At 39.5% G+C, this 22,953-nt stretch overlaps 1 protein-coding gene across 1 annotated transcript; it reads right to left on the bottom strand.

Annotated features, from left to right (window-relative positions):
* Positions 1-471: 471 nt before the first annotated feature.
* Positions 472-19,035, bottom strand: LOC120450481 (dual specificity protein phosphatase Mpk3). The gene is made up of 5 exons (XM_039633528.2): positions 17,949-19,035; positions 2,677-2,794; positions 2,260-2,467; positions 2,067-2,202; positions 472-1,740 (listed from the first exon to the last, which is right to left on the bottom strand). Exons 1-5 carry the CDS (start codon positions 18,349-18,351, stop codon positions 1,370-1,372), a joined length of 1,236 nt encoding a protein of 411 aa, XP_039489462.1. The 5' UTR covers positions 18,352-19,035; the 3' UTR covers positions 472-1,369.
* Positions 19,036-22,953: the final 3,918 nt, after the last annotated feature.

Raw genomic sequence — 22,953 nt, 5'->3', positions numbered from 1 at the left:
TATATATATATTGTTTTTATACCGCGCACAGCCTTATTTTTCCAAAAAAGTTTCTGGGAATTTTGTAGTTTTTCTTTTTGTTTCTTTGTTTGTTTTTTTTTTTATTTTTACATATAAACCATTATTCAGATGCAGTTTGGTTTGTATTTTGTTTCTTGAAACGTCACCTGATAAAATTTTGTACCAACTTTGACTGACTGGAAAACAGCTGACATACATAACCTTTATTTTTATCCATTACATAACAAATAAATCGCTTCATTTATTTCCATCTTGCTGTTTTAAAACTTTATCATATCGTTTGTAGAAAATAACTTTATGCGACCATTTGGCTTTTCCTAAAATCTAGACAAATTCTCAAACCTTCCTAAAATCTGTTCAGTTTATGGTCTATGCCGATATTTTTTAGATCACCCCTTAAAAACAATAAAAAATGTTTTGCTCTTGGGAAAAGTTTTGTTTTTGTGGTTATTTGTGTTGTGCAAATAGTTGTATTTTATTTTCTTTGTTTTAGTGTTTTTTCTGTTGTTTTCAATTGAAAAATTCTTCGATATTCGGGATTTTAGTTCACTTTACACTTATATGACTTGGCATTCGGTAATTAAGTGGTAGTATATTTATATTAGGGGCCGTCTTTCGCGGCCAATCGCTCCGAATATAACAAACTTTACATTTATAAACGATTTCGAGTTTAGTAAAATTTAAAACTAAAAGTAAAACTATATGCCTAGAAGAACTGTTTTCATCTTAATTGTTTATTTTCGCTTCGGCTTCTATATATTTATTCTCTTGACTTGGCTTAGGAGTTAGATACAAACATGTACACTGCGTATATATAAATATATTTTATATATTTTCGTTTTCATTCCTGTTCGTATATGTAGGTGTAGTTTGCATGTGGATAACGTTGGATTTTGTCTGCACTTTACTTGGAAATGTACTAAACATTAAGTTATTTATATGGTATTAATCAATATGTGTACGTTGGGTATTTCTCCAAGACTTTGTACATTTATTAAAGTTTGAATTCGTACCCCTTTTTTATAAGCGGCTCATATGTATGTGATTATACGGGTGGTTTGCGCGAGAACCAAGTTAGGAAAAGCTTCGCAATTCAGGCATCCTCATCGTCCTCTCCCCTGGTTATGATGTCCTCTTCGACCATTTCCTGATCGCGATGATGCACCATCTCCACCACGGAGACCGCCTCCGCAGTGGTCGTGGTCGATGTGGACGAGCTGGTGGTGCTGGCCGGAGACATGTTGTCCGGGTTTACCGCCAGGCACATGGGCGGTGGCGATGTGGCGGTGGCTGCAACTGGGATCTCCTGACTTGGTGGCAGCACAAAACTTTTACCGCCAAGCTGTTCTCATTTGAGACCCGTGTCGGACGGGGTCCAGCGGTCGAACTCGATGCCGGAGTCTGGCGAGACCCCGGTGGCATTCGCCAAATGGGCGGCCATAAAACCCGTAGTTTGCATGCAATTGCAATCCGGCGCAATGCAACTGCACGAGAACCTGGAGCCGGGTCTCAAACGCAGTTGTCCCTCGAAGGACAGCAGCTGCTGCATGAAGTGGAAGTTGGGCGACACATCCGGCTTCCGGTCCCGCACCATCGCGAAGGCGTCGTTCAGACTCAGGCCCCGGGTGTGCATCAAGTAGGCGAGCGTCACGGTCACCGAGCGCGAAACTCCGGCCAGGCAGTGGACCAGCACCACCGAGCTTGCGGACCGCGCTTCCTCTGTGAATTATTGGAAACAATAGATGTAAAACATTAGATATAAATTGACAAAACAGGATTATGTCACAGGCCTTCGGACATTAATAGTTGCATTCCTTAAAATGTTATTGTTCATAATCATAACATCACTCAAAAAAACCAGGGACGAACGCAATAAAAAAGTGAATGTGGTACCAATTAAAAAAAAAAAAATAAGGAAAACTGTTTTCTTAAAGTAATTATAAGTTATGTATTTATATTGTAATCAAAAATAACCCTTTAAACTACGAATTTAAAAGGGGAAGGGAAGTATAAAGTATTTTTCTTATCCAGTTACAAAACCCTACCTATAAACTGTATGGCATCCGGGAAATGTATGGCCAAATCTTGTGAGTAATGATCCGTGATGGGAATCTGCAGATACTTGATGTCGCCCGACTCCTTGAACTTATTTGGCAAATCTGGTGTCACATTCAAAACATACTATAATGCGAAACATATGATTAAATAACGTTAACTATCAAAGTAAACAGTGCTTACCTTTATATTGTACTTTTTTAATGCTTCTGAGTCGCAGCTGTGGGTGGCATTTCCGAGGAAGAGAAGTCCAGGAATTATCTCCACGGGCGCCTCGTTATAATTGTGGTGACTTTGGTGGTGGTGATGGTGGCTGGAGCTCTCGCAATCCGACGATTCGGCCGAACTGCTGCACGCGGAATCGGAAAGCGTTGTGGAAATGCGTAGGGACCTGGAAAATTCGGCAGAGTTAAATTAAGGTGTTAGGAAATATTGTAAGTCAAGGGCATCAAAATATATTATTTTATATAAATATTTTATTTTTTAGTTACATAAATGAGCAAACAAAAAATTCTTTTTAAATTACTTTTCGGTTTAAAAAATCTGATAAAATTAAAACTATATAGTGGTATCGATATCTTAACTAAGTGCTCCACTTACCTAAGACCCATTAATTGATCGGTCTGAACATTGCGACTAGATTCTATTTCTTTGTTGTGCGCCTGATTATCGTCCTCGCACCATTCCGGAAATGCCTGGCGAAAATTGTTGAAGCCATCTGAAAGATAGAAAAGCGAAGAAAGGGGTAATTTTAGAATGCTTTTTGAGCAAAGCGCTGAAGCCCCCAACTCCTTTGGGCCAACGTGTCATTTGAGGCCTTTGGAATTTGACGTTCGTTATGCTTGGCCAAGTGTAGCTTTTTGGTCTTTCGTCTTTGGTAAGACAACACCTACGCGACATGTAGCTGCTATTAACCCAACCAAAGCCAAGAATGCGTGAAATTCTGGCAAGCGAATCATTCATGAAAAGGGGGAAAAGGAAAACTAAGTGAAAAACGCAGAGAGGGTGAGGGCACTGCTGATCTTCTTTTCTCCAAACGGAAACGGAAGTGCTGCTTCTATATTTCCAAGCTTGAGACTTGTATGGGAATCGTCATAAAAAAAACGCAAACGCGGACGACCACTGCTCATAAGCATAACGCAAAACGGAAGCGTACAATTTTCTACTTACCGCATATTAAATGCGAAAAACAGCAAATTGAATAAAACGGAAGGCGCAGCAAAGGTTCGCCGGCAATCAACTTATTTGTCGGCCAACGGGTGGTATACGCACTCTGCCGGCGCAATCTGCATTTTCCAAAGAACTTTAAAAATAAACCAAGATAGAGGCGGATTGAACCGCGCGATTCAACCGACCATGGCCATGGATATCAATCCCCGGTATGACATAGCAAACTGCATTCGGTTGCTATTTCCTTCTCAACAAACTCGGCCTATCATTGAGTTCCGCCGAATGAATCGAAGGAAATAGATGAAACTAAACATAGAAAGGCAACTGGTGTACTTCATTGCTATTTCAAATTGGATGTTGAAGGTATTTTAGCAAGGTTCACCAGAGTATTTTTGGCAAATAATTAAATATTTAGGTGGTCACTCCTGCAAATATTTCGTTGGATATCAATGATTGAGCTAGGATAATTGGTAAACTTGACAGCCGCACAGAGTTAAGAGTTCAGATAGTATGATGAGTTTAAAATTAAGTTATATACACACAATACAACCAGTATTCAATTTATAATATAAAACGTGAAGACTAGTTCAGTGCTAAATATCTATTTATTTAAATAGCTCAGTAATTACTTTAGCCTCCACAGCCTGATTTCTATAGAAAGTATACTCAAAATCCGTAACCTCCCTTCCACATTTGTATACCATTCCATAAAAAACGCCAAATTATATTACCCCTGCAGGAAACTTTCCCTATTATAAAATAACCAATTTATATCTCCCATATGGCCATCGTTCTCCTCGTTTTCCACTTGTTTTCCCTCATATGGCTGATAGTCACACACATGTGTGTGGGTATGTGCACGTATCTGTATTTTTATAGTTTTTTATATTTTTTTGTCACGTTCTGTGTCACACTTGTGAGTGCTTTTGTGTTTAGATTGTTTCATTGATGAGTTCACACAAAACAAAGAAAAAACAAAACCACAAAACAAACGTGAATAACAGTAGAAACGACCTTCAAATCGTTGAAAATGTAAACTTGAAAAAAACGTCAACAAATTGCTGAACTGAACAAAGCGAAAACTAAATAAAGGCAAACGAAAACGCTTTTCAGTTTATCTCATATCTGTTAGAAAACCGGATTTTGGCAACATCAGCACACCTTGAATGAAAACAGCCACCTACCGCACCATCAGCACTCCAGCAACCCACTTAAATCTTCCCATCAGCCTCGCCCCCTCAGCTCCAAATTGGTTGCTATTATAAAAAACTTGTGGCTATATTAAGAGGGAGACACAGTCTGGGGGCTTAAACGATTTGTTCCGCTCATTCATGTTTTTTGGGTATTAATATTTTTAACTCATTTTCCACTTTAATCGGCACATCTGAGCTCAAAACAAAAAAAAAGTAACAAAGTTTTATAACAATTTGTTGTTCATTAACATTAACTTTTTGTTTCATGCTGTACATTTTTGTTTGCTTTTAAATGTTCCTATTGGTTATGGTTCTGGTAATTGATAGGTATTTAGTGACTTATAAAAAGTCTAGGAAAATACTATGCACAACAAATTATTTGGCTTTATTCTTAATTAGCACTAAGGATATGGAGTTTCTGGGCAAGATCTGTTTGTTTTTAATTATAGTACATATAACCTTTCCCCACTAGTTTTTTTTTTTTGCTTATCTATTCTTGTTCGTTTTGTTTATCTCCGTGTGTAAATATAAAAAATAACAACAGCCGCAAAAAAGACAAAACGTGAGTTAAATAACTTTTAGCTCACTTCGCTGGGTTCCAGCAGTTCCGCAGATACGGATACGACGAGCACTCAGATACGAGCGCACACTCACACTCACACCCACACCAACACCCACAACCGCAAGGTATTCATTCACAGGTACCACTTCAGAACCCCTATCCCCTTTCCGCCGCTCACCCCTTTCTGCGCTTATTTTTGCTACCAACGGATATGACGTAGGCGCGTTTTTCTACGCTTTTTTCTATTTTGCGGCATGAAAACAGTTAGAGAAGTGTTTTTCAAGGGGGAAGCCCTTGTATGGTTCGCCATTCTGTGGGCGTTTTTCGAGTGTGTGCCTTGTTTAATTCATTTGCGGTTTCAGTTGACGCAGATCCCTAAAGTGGAACACTGGACTGGATGCAGAGCCCGATACGCAACCAGACCCCAAAACCGAATCCCCAGCGAATCGAGGCACGTACACTCATCGGTAGCACTCATTGATGGATTCCGCGGAGCCCCCAAGCCGGAAGTTGAGCACATGCATGCAGCGGAACACGGCGCAGAGCGAACGTTTCCATTTCTATTCCCGCATCTGTGTTCATTTGGCTTTGATTGGGTTGCTTTCGAAAGTTTTCCGAGGAAATTTGTAAATGGATTTCAGAATTAAGGAGAATCCAGGAGGAAGCGCTCGGTCCTAAACAATGTGTTTGATTTAATAAAATAAAAAACTCTTAAAAACAGTATTTATTAGTTTATTAGTCTTATGTATTTGAATAACTGAATAATGGTGTCCTACTTTTAATACAAACAATTTTGAAATCATTTCAAACTTATTACACTTCTTATGGCTCATATCACGGTTCATCTGCTTTCCGGAATGCCTTTTAATCGCACCCGGCACACAAATTCCTCGGCGCATTCCGGACAACGTATCTCTTTTTTCGAATTGTTCAAATTGTTTTGTCGTGTGGATTTCGAGCCATTAGGAGTGTTTGCCGAGGGAGTTTTAAATTTGGGGAAATTGATATTACGCATACGCAGTGTGTGCGGCGGTTGGTAAACGTTGTTTACTCGCACCCAGGTCAGAGCGAAGCGAATCCGGTGCTTTCTGGTCTGGCAAATGCATTCAGCCGGTCATTGCACAATGCCAGATACCGAGATACTCAGTACTATAAATATATGGAACCTATCTGCATATATGTATATGTACATACGTGTGTACATGAGTACATGCCATATACACGCACGCATGTGTGCATTTGTGAGGCGCTGGGTGGCAGAATGGGGAGTGCTGGCATGAATGAAAAACCAGACCACGAGACAACGCCTGCAGTTCAATGCTATTTGTCAATGAGTCAGTAGTCGGCAGTTGTCGCTTTTCAGTTTCAACTGGAATGGGAAATGGAAAATGGGAAAAGGAAAATGGGGATCGAGCAACGAGAAAGAGCCGTAAAACACAACGGCAATCATAATGCGAGTCCCATTTGGAGCCCCATATCCATTAGCCATATGCATATAGAGCATTTAGTATCTCCCATCGATGTGGGCGGGTGCGTGTGCTTTTCCCCCACCCAACGTGGCCCCAATTTTGTTTACATTTCTTTTTTCCCCCAAAAAAATCGAATTTTTTATGCCTTCCACTGAGGAAAAATGACAGAACTTCCATTCAGTCAAAAAGATTTTTAAGTTCCTTTTGTCATCTTTTGTCATAGCATTTGTGAAATCCAATTGTTATAGTGGTTTATTATCACAAAACAAAAAAGAAACATTATGTATAAGATTTTCTTATATTGATATGATATAATTAAAAAAACATTATTTAAGTTAGATTGCTGTCTTATACCAAATGCATCGAATTTTAAACCTATTAAAACATATGCCAAATAACGTACATAATCATTATTATCATTTTTTAAGTTCGAACTAGAATTTTACGAGGAAAATCGGTTTTTTGTCGTGTGGGTTGCTCTAAAATATGAAGGCACATTTTTCCAGCTTGGCATAAACAAAGTGCAGAGGAAAACGTTCGAAAGAAAAACGAGACTGAAAACAACTTGAGGAAAATATTAATGTCTGCCACTTCCGCCTGCGTTTATTTCGATGGAGGAATAGCTGATTTGCCAATCATTGCATTTTCTCGCCGATGAGAATAATTTCTTAATCAACTGCCTGCCGTCCGTGTACCGTTTGCTTGTCTGAAAGCGTTGACATTTTAACTACCTCAACTCGTGTTAAGGAACGGAAGTTGATTGATTATAACTTGATTGATTGATGCGCAGAGCCCGAGAGACACGAAAAGCGACTTGCAGAATGTAGGACGTTCACGTTTACTTTGGCTGCACTTGGATTGCCCTTGGCCATTTTGCCAGTGGTAAAAAACGGAAATTACGCCGGCGTTTGCATATGAAAACACCTCAAAGTTGCTTGGCATTTAGCAAATATCCCACACGGGCTGGGTAGTGTGAATTAAAGGGCACTCTTGAATTATTGATTCGGTGAAAGTTTCAAGACAATCAATCAAAGAGTTTGACAGTGGGGTGGTGATCGATAGATTACCATATTCACTTTGTTTCGTCTTTGGAACTCTTAATTAGATATGGAACTTAAGATGTGAAGTTTGTAATGATAGGATAACAGACATGTTTTTCACATAACTAGAGATCTTCATCAATAAGCATTGATTAAACTGAAATTTCCACTTCACTATATGCTTGCTTCACTGTACCTGGCCATTCAACCGGCCCGGACACTAGACGTAACTGCCAAACGGCATTAAAAAAAATCGTACACAAATATATAAAATCCAGAGCTCAAGTCACAGTGGCGGCTGCTGATTTTTTTATTTATTTATTTTTTTTTTGCTACCGAGGCAGTTGGTGTGTTTCGGTTGTTGTTGCTGTGGGAGTCGCCCACACCGGCAACTTGCCTCTGAAAATCCCCCGCCCACGGCCATAAAACCAAAAATGAACGTAACAACTGCAACAAACAGCACAAAATTCTAAATAAATGCCTCGCCCACCAGAAAATATTGTTGTACGGAGAAAAATATAAAGTTGGGCGAAGGCAGACCTCTCAAAAATCAACAAAAATAAATATGTATGCGTAGCACGGACCCGAACCTCGCTACACAGCTTTTCATGCTGCTGCACCTGATATATATAACATACATATATATATATACATATATCACAAGCTTGTGCTTGTGTGGGTGGAAAAGTGAAAGAGTTCGCCTTTATGTAAGCCGCTTCCCAGCCAAAATTGCTTTTATGAATGAATCCATGCGAGCCACGCAAAGAGAAGGCGAAAACCGATGAGGCTTCGTAGGTAAGCTAAGTGGCAACTTTGCACGCAACTATTTGCTCAACAACCCACGACAACATATTTGCATGGAAAATGAGCCAGACTGAGCCAGTCCATAAGTAGTTAAAGTCCATTTTCATTCCATTCCATTTCATTCATTCATGCATTCAATTAAGTTTACGTTTTTTTTTCTACACCCAATTTGCTGCAATTGAAGATGGGATTTCAACGAGGAGCCGGCGAAAGAGTGAGATAGGTTTCGGCACGGAGAGAAAAAACGTGGGATATCGGTGTTAAAGACTGCCGGTCTAGTCACAACTTTTTAGTACAGATTTGATATATTATTCTAGATATGGAATATATATTTATTTAAATATAAGCAAAATATTCATTCGTTTTATTCATTCATTCATTTTTTAATGGGGCTGTAATGAATGTGCAACATTCTTTCCTGCACTTTTTGCAGCCACTGTTGCCACTTCCGCATTGCAAGCAACAGGAGAATAGAATGCTGTCGACATAAAAGACCGAGCTTAGTCACCGCATCAGTTGCTCATTTAATCAGTTGGTCACTCATTCAATACGGACTCACTCACTGAGTGGATAGTTAAATAAGCTAGTTAGACGTCCGTTCTACATGGCGGTACGAGCTAATAGTAGCAAATGAGAAATGAGTAAGTACAAGTGCCGACTGGGTAACGATGGTTATAGCTATAGTGACGACAGCCCACTAAACATCAATGGAGTTTTGTATGGCTAAAGAACTATATTTTTTATGATGATTGCATTAATATGTCTGTAGGGTGTCGTGTCCAAGTCTTAAGTTCTTATTATTGGAAACCTTGAATAATGTCCCATCTTATTGTTTAAAAGTATATCCTTTTAGTAGCTATATCTACTTAATACCCATTTGCCACACGTAAAATTTATTATTAAAGCTTCTCTATTCGGTTGATTAGTTATTCCACAATTAAACAGGCCCGATAGCTAAACTGTTTGCCCAAGAACTCCACTCATCATCACGTACTCCCCAGATGCATATATATTTCCGCTCATATAATTTCCATGTCCAGACGAACAAATTTAACGCTTAGTAAACAATTAAGCAGACCTGATAAGCCTTACCTTGTGTTCCATAAATTTCTAGGGGACACCCATCTAATGACCCTCTAATGGGTGCGGGATGAGGAAGGGGTTCTTGTGGGGGCCGGGGGATTACCTTTGGCATCCGTGCTCGGGTCGCTGGCAAAATGTCAAATTGCGTAAGCCAATCAATCAAAATGTAAATAAGCAAAAACCTAATTTTGGTCTAGGCACGCCCGAAATTTTCCCAACCCCATAAAATCCTCCTTCACGACCAGAGCTTCATCCCTTAGGGAGCTGGGAGCTATAAATAGCAGGAAGCCACAGCTTTAGTAGCAATACATTGCCCTAGGACCCATTTTGGGTCCCGAATCAACACTCTAAACATCTGGTTTTCAAAATGAATTCAATTTGGAAAAATTTTTTCCAAACTTGAAGCAAACAAGGTTCTCTAAGGCTTAAAATTTTTTTTTTAATATTTTGAATGGAGCTTGTTTATTTCAAAATAGATTTAAAATTCAAGCATGAAACATGTGATGTTCACGGTACAGAACGAAAAAAGTATGAACATTTTCCTGAGTGCCCACGCAGATCCTTTTTTTCTGGCTTCTGATTTCTGTGGATGCCGCATTATTAATTAATTATATGGCGCTGTATTTCCTTGAAAATGGCAACTGACAATGTTGGCAGGGGTGGCGAAATTTGGCAACGTTGCCTGGCGAAAATACGCAATGGAAAGCCGAACCAATTCGGCATACTTGAGTGAGCCAGGCCTCTGTAAGTGTGGGTGAGTCCTGTGAGTGCGCTTGTGTTGCATTTGGCTTTTTGAAGCGAAGCCTTGCAAATGGGTCAAGTTTAATGTGCAGCATCCTGTTGCTGCCTCTGGCTCCTTTTCTTCCGATGCTTTCTATAATTGCAGGGGATTAACATCAGTGTCCTGGTTTGCCAGGAGGTGCAACAAGTAGCAAAGTATATAGATATGTCAGTACACATACCTACTTCTTTTCCCAAGCACTTGGGGAGAATTTAAGCCAGATATCGACATACCAAAATTTAGCAATGTAGATAGATATGTCAGTACATACATATACCTACTTTCTTTCTCAAGCACTTATGAAAAATTTAAACCATATATCGACATACAAAAATGTATTAGTTAATCATTTGAAGACTATCTACTATTGTAAATATGATTTTAGTATGTTAGCTATAACAACATAAATGTTGAAGGTTTTAATAATAAGTATAATAGGATAGGTAGGAATAGGTAGCATGTATCCTACTACAAACACGTGCGTTGAATTTCATTTGGAGTTGAAATGCTGAAAGCGCTGAAGCGCAAAAGGCATATAAGAAATGAAAATGGAATAACGGGGGAGGTCCCAGGGATTTTATAAATATCGCATATGCACCCGATGAATGAAAACAGTGAAGGTCGACTAAGCAGTACACTTTGTCAAGAATGAAGGAAACTTTGAGAGCCATTCGAGAATTATTACTGTAATGGTCCATACTTTGTAAGTTCTTCTATGCGGAATTGAAAACTTTCAATAGATATTAAAAGCGAATGTCTTTAAGAGGACTAAATCTTCACACACTTGTCCAGTTACAAAGAAGATTCTTTGCTTTGTTTTGGATTGCAATCTGACAAATAGAAAATGACCTCTAAGATAAAAGTCTTTGGCTAAGCGTCTTCTTCCAGTTCAAGAAGTTTATTGCCTTTACTAACAAGTAAAAGTCCAAGAAGAAAAGCCAGAAGGAAACAGTCGTTGAGTGGAAAAGATTTCTGATGCAGCTAACGGCAGAAAAGGAAACCCACACCGACTATTGCAATTCAGAATGAAGATACGACAGATGACGCAAAACTATTTTTTATATATGTAACTACTTATGTAGAATGCATCTAAATTTGAAAAATTTTGATATTAAAGTTTTGCACACTTCCTTCTAAAGCATTCTTATGTCTTTAAAAAAAACAAGTAAGGAGGTCGGTATCCGTCCTTCTCTTTCTTACTTGGCTTCTTCTGCAGCGTCTGCCCATTCTTCTTGATGATGATTCTTTTCCACCCTTTTCGATTCTTCGACTGCCGTTTGTGGCTGGTTCTCTTCTCGATTTGAAATCTGTTGCTAATTTGCACTTTGATAAAATGCATTCAGGCTGTTGATTCTTCTTTCGACTCTTCTCTTTGTTCCTCTCTGTAGAATCTACAGTGTACATTTATGCACGCGAGCGCATCGACTACAACTTTTAGGTCAATTTCATTTTGATGCCCTTCTCTCTTTTTTACACGAACATGTAGCTTTTCTTTTTGCGTGACAGACTGAAGTTGTTGTAACTTTTTGTTGCCGTTTGCTAATTCCAAGAATATAACAATTTACGCGTCGTCCCCCGCCAAGAAAAAATGAAGAAAAGATATAGAATTGAATGAAGGGAAGCTCGACTCCTGCCTTCTTTCTTCTTCTTTCACATTCTTCCATTTGCAATGCGCCGTTGATTTCTGTTTCCCATTCCATGTGCGCTCGTGTGAGTGTTTATGCTATATGCGCCCTGGAAACTTCCGTTGAACGTTGAGGTATGCAAGCCTCGAGAGGAGAGTGGGGTATGGGAATAGGGAGTGGAACGAGGAGAGGGAATGTAGAGTGTAGAAAGAGACGCAACACGCCCGCACAAATTTGACCGGAAGTCTTTGTTATTGCCTGTACGTTGTAGTTGCTGTTGTGGCCCACGACTGCGAGCGATGGAATATTGCAAATACAGGCATACCTCCGTAGCTCGAACGGAAATCGAAATTCCTGTGTACAGAAATATTATAATTTAGAAAAAGAGTATTCCTTTTTTCAATGTACTTATGCCCATATTTTGTCTACATTTATTTCAATCATTATTCAGAAAATAAAATAAGGAAGAGTATGGTTCTGCACTTTCAAAAGTTTTTTTATGTTTTGGGAACTTTCGTAATTTGTTTCTGCGTTTAAGAGTAACGACAAGTACAGTTAAAGAAACTTCACTGTAGTTAGGCTGCAAATATTTGCACAGCCGCCGGAAAAGCGTTCTTCGCTGTCGGTCTCGCCATTAGCCGCTAGTTAAGTTATCCATTTTCAACGCCTGCTTAATTACAATTACAGCCCACACAAGTTTTGACCCAAATCTACACTAGCCGCAAAGACAACATTCAAAATGTTTTGGCCGTAGGCTGGAAGTCAAAACAGATCGACCGACCAGTATCCCCCCTCTCTTCCAATTCCCTCTTCCACTTCAGAGAGTGTCCAACGCCCCGTTTTTCAAATGCTGTTGCTGTCTCCTTTCCTCCAAGAGAGCCCCAAAACGCCTCTTCTCGCTCACTCCTACTGCCCCACATCCCGCCTCTGTCGCAATGCCGTAGTACTGTGATTACTTTATAAGATGCTGACGCCAACTCCAATTGGAAAGATGTCCGACTGTCTTTCGGCTCACTTTGCATGTGGGCATGCGACAAAAACAACAGAAACCGCAAAAAACAACAAGCCAACAAAGTACGTTTGATGGGCACAGTGGGGCAAAGGTATTATTCGGTGATTATTGAAACTCACTCGTTTCTACAGTTCCAGGTGGGCTTGAATTTAGCTAAAAAAGGAATGCAATTCCGGTATTCTATTCTATAAAAATAGTAAAGGAATATTAGAAGAATTCTATATTTATTTCTAAGAAGTCTTCATTCTAACTCTTTTTTTTTCAAATGAGTTGGTTTCAGTTTAGCAATAGTACTTAAATGTATTTTAAAACATACAATATGTGGAATTCAAAATGTGCTCATTAACGTTACAGTACATTGCACTATTGTTCTGTAATATGTACATATGTACATATGTATATGCGTTTACCATATGTCTCCATGACCCATTCTAGCCCACTGTATCCGCCGACAAATTTGGCCCAACGGCTTTTTGGCACGTAGGTGGGCAACCGGGCCAACTGTCTCAGTTATTTTACTGTCTTTTTTGTAGCCTCTTGTTGTGGCTGAGTTTTTTTCGGTGAAGGTAGACCAGTTGGCTGAGTTGCCTCAATGGGGGAAGGCGGGGGAGGAGGTGCGGGGAGGAGGGGGACGAGAAAACTAAGAGGGGGAGGGAGATTGTGGGAGCCACAGCCTTTGTGATGAGTTATCATGAAATCGTAATGAGAGACGGTCCATTCTGTTGGCCTTGGGATTTTGCCACGTGTGCCATTGCTTTCACAGTTACACCTCTATAAGTTTAACTTTTCTAATTAAATCTACATAAAAAGTGAAATATAAAAATATATAATATAGACGGAGGATTCAACTTTGTTATCCAAAACAACGATAAGGAGCTTTCAATAAGTTTTTGAGTATTTTAGTGAGGTTTCCCTGTATTTCGTTAGTATTTAACTGGAATGGAGAAACAACTGCAGGGGAAAACATCTTAAGAAATTTAACCAGGGCCCAAAAACAATATCAAAAGACAACCCGTCGCAGGCCAAAAAGTAATAAACCAAACACAAAAAGCGGCAGCAACGAATTCGTTAAAAACAGCAAATGAGGCAAGCAACACTCCCAATCGGAGAGTCGGAGAAAAGCCAGTTGGGAAAAGCCAGTGGAAATGCAGCCGGGCGGCCCGACGCAAAGTGGTTTTTTATGGCGCAAGCGCAGCAGCTCGGGTTCAATCTCTATAAAAGGGTCGGCTGCCAACAGAGCGCAGCTCTGTATCCGTCTGGCCATAAAAACATACGAAACAAGGCAGAAGGTAGAAGGCAAAAATAAAGCAGACGAGTTCGCCGCGAAATGCCTCATCGCGCGGATCGGATCTGCCGCTTTCCCAGTCTCCAGAGAGCGATGCATCTCTTCTCGTTCATTGACTCCCACAAAGAGAGAGCACCAGCACCATCACCAATACCACCACCACTACAACTACAACTGCGCTGGCGCGGTTCGGAACTCTGCTAGATCTAATTGAATTAAATTCCGTCAACGGAAATGCTTAGTTTACGATACACGAACTGCAGTTTAAAGTCATGGACCGACATATATGCATATGTATATGTACATGTACATGTGTATATGTATATGTCTTAAAAATAATACTTGTTGGAAGTGAAACAAGATATACATATATCGCTTTCCGCGCAGCATAAACAGAGCATGGAATGTACCTCAAAGGTTAAAAATATTTATGAAATTTGAAGTTGCTAAATTAGAACTACAAATTGCCACTATTCGCGTGACCTTATCTGTGCACACATGTCGCATTCTATCCTATATAGTTGGTGCCCCAGTTGGCCCCATCTTAATTGTTTTAATTCCGAGAAATGCATACAAAGTGGCATTTAATTAAAATGAATTTTACATCGCCAGTTGAAGCTGAATCCAGCGCTGCCCGCGATGCATTATGCATTTTTCATGCTGCCCAGGGACTTCATAAAGTCCTGAAGCTGAAACTTGAAAAAAAACGACTTCTGGCTCGTGGAAAGAGACGGCAAGAAAGAAAGGCTGACAAAGACCGCATAATTGCCCGGACTTGATTGAATTTCAAGGTTAATTAGTGGCAAGCCGGGGGAAAATCTTTATTGGACCCAGGATTGGTAAGAACTTTGCTTGGCCAGCTTAAGCTGATTACCGCTGGTTTGTTGCCGGTTGTTAACCGGAGATTTTCTGTTGGCCACAACAAGAAACGGGATTAACACAGAGTGGCCATTAGGCGATAATATAACATAATTTACTTCAAGGGTCCTAACAAAGAAATGTCCAGGACTTAATGTTATTTCAAAGCCAAATTAAAAAAAAAATTGAAGCAACCATTTATCAATTTGCTAAGAGATTTGTAATGTAATGTACTAATTAATTAACTACTTAACTATTAGTATTGAATTCATTTTTATAGTGCATCGTAGAAAGAATATTCTGCCCAAATTTTTTGCAAATACCAAATAAAATTATCACTACATCCTCTTTCTTTCTTCCGCTTTGGGTTTCCTTCTTTATTTGCAGACCTGCCCCAGCACCTCTTGCTTCCCAGCCCAAACTTCCTGCCCCACTTCTAATCGCAAGCAATAGCTTCAGATATCCCCCATTCCGATACAGAACACACATAAATGACACAATTTCCTCTCCACACAACTGCTTTTTGTGCATTTGCATGGCAAATAAACCCAAACCCAACCAAGTGATAAGATAAGTCGGTCCAACGATTTCCACAGAAATGTCAAAAACATTAACGGATTGCGGCGAAATCGCGGAATTGATTTTGAATTTAGCCAACTATATATGAGCGATAATACGGTTATTATTTCCAGATCATTTCACGAAATCGAACTATATTTAAACAATTATAAAAATAGTATTCGCATCTTGCCCAAGTTGAGGAATTGGTTTTTTTGAGCATGTTTCGGGAAACGCAATTAAACTCGCTTGTTTCCATTCAACATTTTTGCCTGAGGGCGCAGGATTCATTTAACATTTTGGGATCATTAAGAAAACGGTAGAACAAAGCTGACACTTCAGCAGGTCGGAAAAACAATGAAATCCCTTAAAAGGTGACACTGGATTTTCACGCTGTTATCTTTCCACCTTCGCTTCTTGGCCTATTCCCATTCCATTTCATTCCAACCTCGTTTTGTTCATCTGGCGAATGTCAAGAGGTTCTTATGGTACTTTCTAGGGTGTTTCCCTGGTATTGCCGGTCGTAAAATTTTTCCGGACCGATTCTCCTAATTACCTGTACACAGGTAGTTTTCACAGGACGCTCTGCGGCAGCGATCCCTTTCTATGGTGCCATCTCTTTCCGCGGCTTGACGTCATAGTTCAGAAGGCACCTTATGTTATGCTAATTTGCCGGCCTTTCAAGTTCTATTTATTTTTCGAAATGAAATCGGCACAAAAAGAAAAGTTTCTTAAAGGGTGGAGGAGAAGGGGGGAGGAGAATGTTGAAAAGCCGGTATATTTGTTGACGCTCTATTGTCAATTTGCGATTTTGGCAAGGCAGACACACAAAAACATTTGAATGAAAGAGGAGAACGTGCGTAAAGCTCGTTCGGCGCAAAAATGTGTATATATGTACAATCCGTACAATCACGGTTCTGTGGGGCTTGTAAGCGAGCGGAAATTGAAGTGATAAAAATAAAAACGAAGCCATAGTCAGTCGACAGATAATTATGTATATATTGGACTATGTGCACAGACATATAGGCCAGCATATAAGCACCTATGTATAGCAGTGTATATGGCAAGTTATGTGGCTTTGAGTCATGGGAGTCGAGCCTCGAGTCTCTGAAAAGCAATTGTGACGTTTTTCTAAATGACACAAATCTATGGGAACACAAAGAAAATGTGTAGCCAACAATAGTGGGAAGAGCTCAAAAGCATCGACAGAATTGCTGTTTATTTATGACTCCCTTAATCTCCGAACGTGTTTGAAAAATACCAAACGTTTTTAAACACACACTTATATTTAAATCGCCCCTTAATTGATATGGGACAATCAAGGAGAGGCATTGTATTTAGGAATAATGTGCATAATTGGAAGGGCAAATATATATGTATGTCCACATATATGTGTATTTATATCCGCCGATATGGTTGGATTGGTATTTTGTGCAAGTTTTAATATAGCTTGTTTGCAGCTGTGATAAGAAACCGAATTCCGTTGCATTGGCATATATAAGTTTAAGTTAATATACACGTTTACCTTAACTAACAAGCCATTTAACAAATTCAAGCGATTATAGTATTTCATCAATCAAAGTCATACAAAATCGTGTCAACCAAAAACAAGTTCAGAAAGGTGAAGTGTATTCAGTCTATTATGTCTATAATCAGAATACAAAACAGGATCAGTCAGACTAAATATAAGTCTAATCTGGCGCTAGCTTTATCAGCTCTACGGATTACATTATATTTTGCTAGTTTTTTGCATTTGTCATTTTGTCTCCGCCTGAGAAGAATGCCAGCCTTGTTTCGCAAAAGCGAAAAAACAACAAATCCATGCAAATGTTTATTTATGGCCAGGCAGTGCTTGCTTGTATTATTAATATTATTTCGCCTTTGCTTTGTTTTGTTTTGCGTTGTTTTGTTTTCTTCCTTGGGGGTTTCAGGCTAAAAATGCCGCAAACAACATTGGGGAAGTATAAATAAGTTATGATATTCTTAGGCCTAGGACAGGAATGTGCGGCATTGATTTATGGGCGGTGTAGGGAAGTATCAGGCATTTAAAGAATCCGATAGCACAACAATGATCAACAAATGGGGAGTTCCTTTTTCGATACAGGTGCGTAATAAACTAACGAAAAAATCCAAACATTAGTTTTTGTGTTTACATTTTATTGATTCATTGCAATCCGAGAAAAGCACAATGTAAGTCTTAAAAATTGTTTTTCAAATTATTACTTTAGGCATTATATTGCATTCTAAAGAGTGGTATACATACATATGTATATTTCAAAGATATATGAAATCTATTTTAATATCATTTACTTCGTGTGCTTACATGTGACAACTCAAGAGTGAGAATTTTTTCAAAAATTTCAAGGTACATCACTTAGTTTATTTGAGTAACTCCCTCATTTGTATACCAAAGTAATAAATTAATGACTCACCTTGTAGGGCAACCACTCGGCAGCCGTCCTGCTTGAGGCGGCGGTGCAAAATGCTGATTATGGAATCCATGGCCATGGATAGGGATCCGGCCCCGGCAATTTCCTGATTCTGACCGGGCACGCCCTCGCCGTTGTACAGGATGAACCAGCAGAGCTTGTAGCCCGACTGGATGCGCTGCTTCAGCTCGGGCGACTTGATCGTGGAGGCCAGGTCGATTTTACCCAGTGCCAGGCGCCGCAAGACAATGCTGGGGATGCAGAGGTTGACGGCGCCGCGGATGTGGGACTCACTGTACTCGTGGGAGCCGCGGCAGTCCAGCAGGATCAGTTCCTTGCAGTCCAGGGATCGCAGCTGCGACTGCAGCCACTCTTTGCTGCAAGTTTCGTGCTCCGTTTCTGGCATTTTGAAGAGCTCCAAAAATCACTCAAAGAGTCGAAGAATTCGAAGCACTACTACTACTTTTCTCGTTTTCCTCTGTTCTCTGCTTTACTCGTTTTTTATGTTATTCTTTTTTCCTTCGGTTACAACAAAGTTTACATCATCTTTCTTCTTCTGGTTCGCGCTGCTTCTCTTCTTCTTTCTTGGTCGTGCGCTGGTATTGGTATTTGTTGCTGTTACACACACACACCCGCGCAGATGAAAATCTTGGAAATCAAAAAGGTGTTTTTGTTTTTACTCGTTTAGGGGAAACTTTAACTTGCACTGTTTGGTTTTTTGAATTTTTGGCTTTCCGATTTCCTCGCTTGCCGATTTATGTTTCTTACACACCGAAATTCGTTGCTTTTTGTTGTATGTACACACGCACACAAGAGCGCGCCAAATCACAACCGTGTGTATGTTTCGCGTGTGTGTGAGTGGTTTTTGTATTTTTTAGGTGTGCTTCGCTAAAACATCAACAACAGTTCTAAATCGAATGAAAAAACGTGCGGTGAACCTGTCATCGAGTCACTAAAACAGCCAAATACCGTTGAATATTTCCCAAGCAATTCAGTAATTACTTCTGCCTATCAAATATCCATATTTTGAGTTTATGTTTTTTTTCGAATGGAAAGCGAGCACACACAAGCAGCACGGGTGAAAGATAATCGGGCAATAACAAAATACGCGCTTCACGGGTTGCTTAAATAGCCTCGTTGCTCTCCAAAATCACAAACACAGTTGCACTTGCTCTCCGACTCTCCAATTCTCCGTCGGAATTCGAAGAGCAAACCCCAATAACAATATTGCTTTTGTCGGCCACAGTATGAGGAAATGTGTTTTTAAAAATTACATCTTTTTACTTATGTAAAAAAAAAAGATTGAAATTATTATTTCGAAACAGGCAGTCCACGCAATAAAAGGTAGAACGCACCCGCGCACACAGGTACACTAACCGGAGAGAAGAGCAACTCTCCAGAAAGGTGAGCAGAGCCAGTGCACAGGCACAGACCCATTTGGAAATTTGCTTGGTTAGAAAAGGAGAGGAAAAACATGTAGGAATAAAAAAGTAATTATTGGGAAAGCTACTTCGTAAAATTTAAATTAAATTGTAATTCTCTTAGGGACAATGAGCTTGTATTTATTAAGAAAATAATAATTATATTTTCGCTTATGTTAAATAATTTATTCGTAACTGGGTTTGTATTTCAAATTTCCCACCTGCCTTTCTCTCCCGCACTCTTTTAGCTTTTGGCACTTTGACTATTTCTCCACGCTGCATACGCTCACAAAGTTTTGTGTAAAGTTCATTGATATTTTTGTGCTGTGGTGTGCGTGTGGCAAGTAAAATGCGTGTGTTCGTGTTGATTCATTGAATTCGCCATCCAAACTAGCTCTCTCTCTCTCTCCCACTAACCCCACCAACACCCACCTTCCCCTTTACGATGGAACATACTTCATTTTTACTCTCTTTTTGCGAGAGCGCGGTTAATATTTCACTTCATGGAGTGCAAAAGTTAATGGACCACTAATTTAGACCGATAAGAAATTACGGTGCCCAGAAGAATCGGAATCATCAATGGAGTCAAGTCGCTGTCTTCTCTCCAACGAAAGCTCCTGCGCGAATGCTTCGCCAAGTGTCAGTTATTTTGGAGACTCGGCGAAATGTTTAATTTTATAACCATGACCCTGATATTTACACCCAAAAAGAAGACCCTCACACAAGGATATACGTGTGTACCCATACAGAAATCGCATGGAAGGACAATTTCAAGGATATGCGGCGCGTGCAAAAATTTCTCCACAAACAACCAACTTCCTGCTGCGCCTGCGTTGCACTAGCTTTATATAAAACACACACCCATACACCCCGTATACCGTTAGGTAAGGCCCAGCACAACGTGCTAATATATACTACATTCATATATATGTATGTACATACATACAAACATACAAACTAACGACATTCGAGCTACATTTTCATGAATGAAAGTCACACGCAGCAGCGAAAACCGTTGGAGCAACAAAGAAAGCCAGGCAGACAGAGATGGAGATAGTCGGCGAGGGAAAGGAACGGCCATACAAAATCTATGCTCAGCCCACGGTTTTTGGCGCTGCTCACTTTCGGCTTGCCACGCGGCTCCTGAGATTCCAAGGGCGTAATTCCCCAGGACTTTACACTGCTATCGGCCCTGACGCGTGGGAGGCCAAAGGCTCGTCGGCCGGAGGGGTGGGGTGCCAAGGAAGGGGAGTACACTGAAAAAACTCAGCTGCCACTTTAGAACACTGCCTTTTTTTTTTGACTGTCCTTGTCAAATGCATACGATGCATCGGATTTTGAGAAATAACAAATATATATTTTAGCTAATAATGAGCGGAATGGAATAAAAGTGTATTGTGATCGCGTTATTATTATGTATTAAAAAGTAGATAAATATATAATATTAAAATAATAATAATAATAATATTATTAAAAAAATCTACGCAGCAGTGAATTCGTAATTCATGTTTATAACGGGTGTTTTTTTTAGAGGTATAGAACTTTAAGTTGGCATTACTGTTCAAGATGGCGACCGATTTAACAGCTGTCAAGTGATTTATTCTCAGTTTGGTTTGGCAATTCGTCATGCGTGCTTACAAAATCCAACTCGTGCAAGAATTGAAACCAAACGATCATCAAGCAAGGCGTAGATTCGTCGAATGGGCCCAAAACGAGATTGCTGTTGTTCCCGATTTTTCATAAGCCTCCAAGATCTTGTGATTTAACACCGCTAGACTACTTTTTGTGGGGCTATGTAAAGTCATTGGTCTATGCGGATAAGCCACAAACGCTAAACCATTTGGAAGACAACATTCGCCGTGTTATTGCCGATATACGGCCAAATATTGGAAAAAGTCATTGCAAATTGGACGTCCAGATTGGACTACATCCGAGCCAGCCGTGGCGGTCATATGCCAGAAATCATATTTAAAATGTAATGCCACAAGATTATCTTTCATGTCAATAAAATTCATGTCAATCGAATAATCCATCGTTGTTTTATTGCAATTTAAAGTTCTATACCTCTAAAAAAAACACCCTATATTACGTGTTGAGATTGCTTTATAGCCTATACAAGTTTATATTTCAATTTCGAAAGAATTTTTTTTTTTAATTTTTACAATTTTACTACATAAATATATAATATTAAAATAATAATAATAATAATATTATTAAAAAAATCTACGCAGCAGTGAATTCGTAATTCATGTTTATATTACGTGTTGAGATTGCTTTATAGCCTATACAAGTTTATATTTCAATTTTGAAAGAATTTTTTTTATTTTTACAATTTTACTACATACTTACATTAAGAGTACATTTTTCTTATGAGAAAAAAATATTTTTTGTATTTATGTCGGGAACCAAAAAAAAAATAAAACAGTTCTGTATGCAAACGCATTTAGAAGCCAAGGTCAGTAGTCCTCGGGGTTCCATTCTTCGATGACACAAGTTCAAAGTCTGCTCCCAGCCAAAAGGGAATACCCAACCCACTTCTATAGCTCAGTGATTCACGTGGCGCGTTATCTGTTTTATAGCAGGAAACTGATGTCGAAAGTGAGGAATTCAATTAAATTTTCGCACATCACGATTGTCATTCAAAATTGCGAAAGTGACGGCCTATACCTCGATATCAGACCAAACGTTAATCAATATAAAGATGATGACGCTTTCTCGAGGGTTCAGATATATGTATATGCATATGTCCATTTCTAGTTTGAAAGAGTTCTGACGGCGTGGAAAGTTTAGGGAAATGGGGGCAAATATGGATCATCGTGATTATCTACTTATATGTGGTTGGTAGCGTTTTATTCATAATGTGGAATTATTACGAGAATTTTTCCACTCATTGCATGTGACTTATCGAAGAAAGTGTTCTTCTGTTATCGGCATAGGCTTTTTCAGATATTTCCCAGCAAGTCATTAATTATCACTGCGCTGAAACTTAATCATAATTGACGTAAATTCGTATGATTGCAACTGTATCAAGAAATGATTTGCCTCTAATGGAATCTTTAATAAATATAGCAAGTTTTTTGAACTTTCATTTACTAGCTGAAGCGATATCACGGCCATATAATTATTTCTTTAATGCAACTTCATCGCAACTGCTCGGCTGAATTCTCCCATACTAGTTTTGCATTCCGCTTTACTGACCTAAAACAACTGAAATGGGATTAAGAACCGGCGCGTCCGTTTATCTGCCATTCATATTTCCGCTTCGCAAAATCAGAAGTGTGTGTACTTGCAATCATCCATCCCACATCCATGTCCAGCCCCCAGAGTTCCGTTCCACGAGATCTCTGTGAATCACTCGCCCATATGAACAGCGGATGTCGGTGGGCGCCACATGTCTCGGGAATCAACAATCGATCCACGATCGACGTGCGTTTGACGTTTGACCAGAGCAAAGAGGCTGAAATATCTCACAGATTCTCTAGATACGAGTATGTGCTCCCTGGCGAATTTCACATTGCCAATCTGTAAGATTCAGAGAACTCCGATGACGTCGTTCCAGACAAGAGGTGTTTGACTTTAGTAGCCAA

This window comes from Drosophila santomea, chromosome 3L, assembly GCF_016746245.2.
Source record: "Drosophila santomea strain STO CAGO 1482 chromosome 3L, Prin_Dsan_1.1, whole genome shotgun sequence".
Taxonomy (NCBI): domain Eukaryota; kingdom Metazoa; phylum Arthropoda; class Insecta; order Diptera; family Drosophilidae; genus Drosophila; species Drosophila santomea.
The sequence above is the reverse complement of the archived record's forward strand: the minus strand, read 5'-3'. Positions and strand labels throughout refer to the sequence as shown.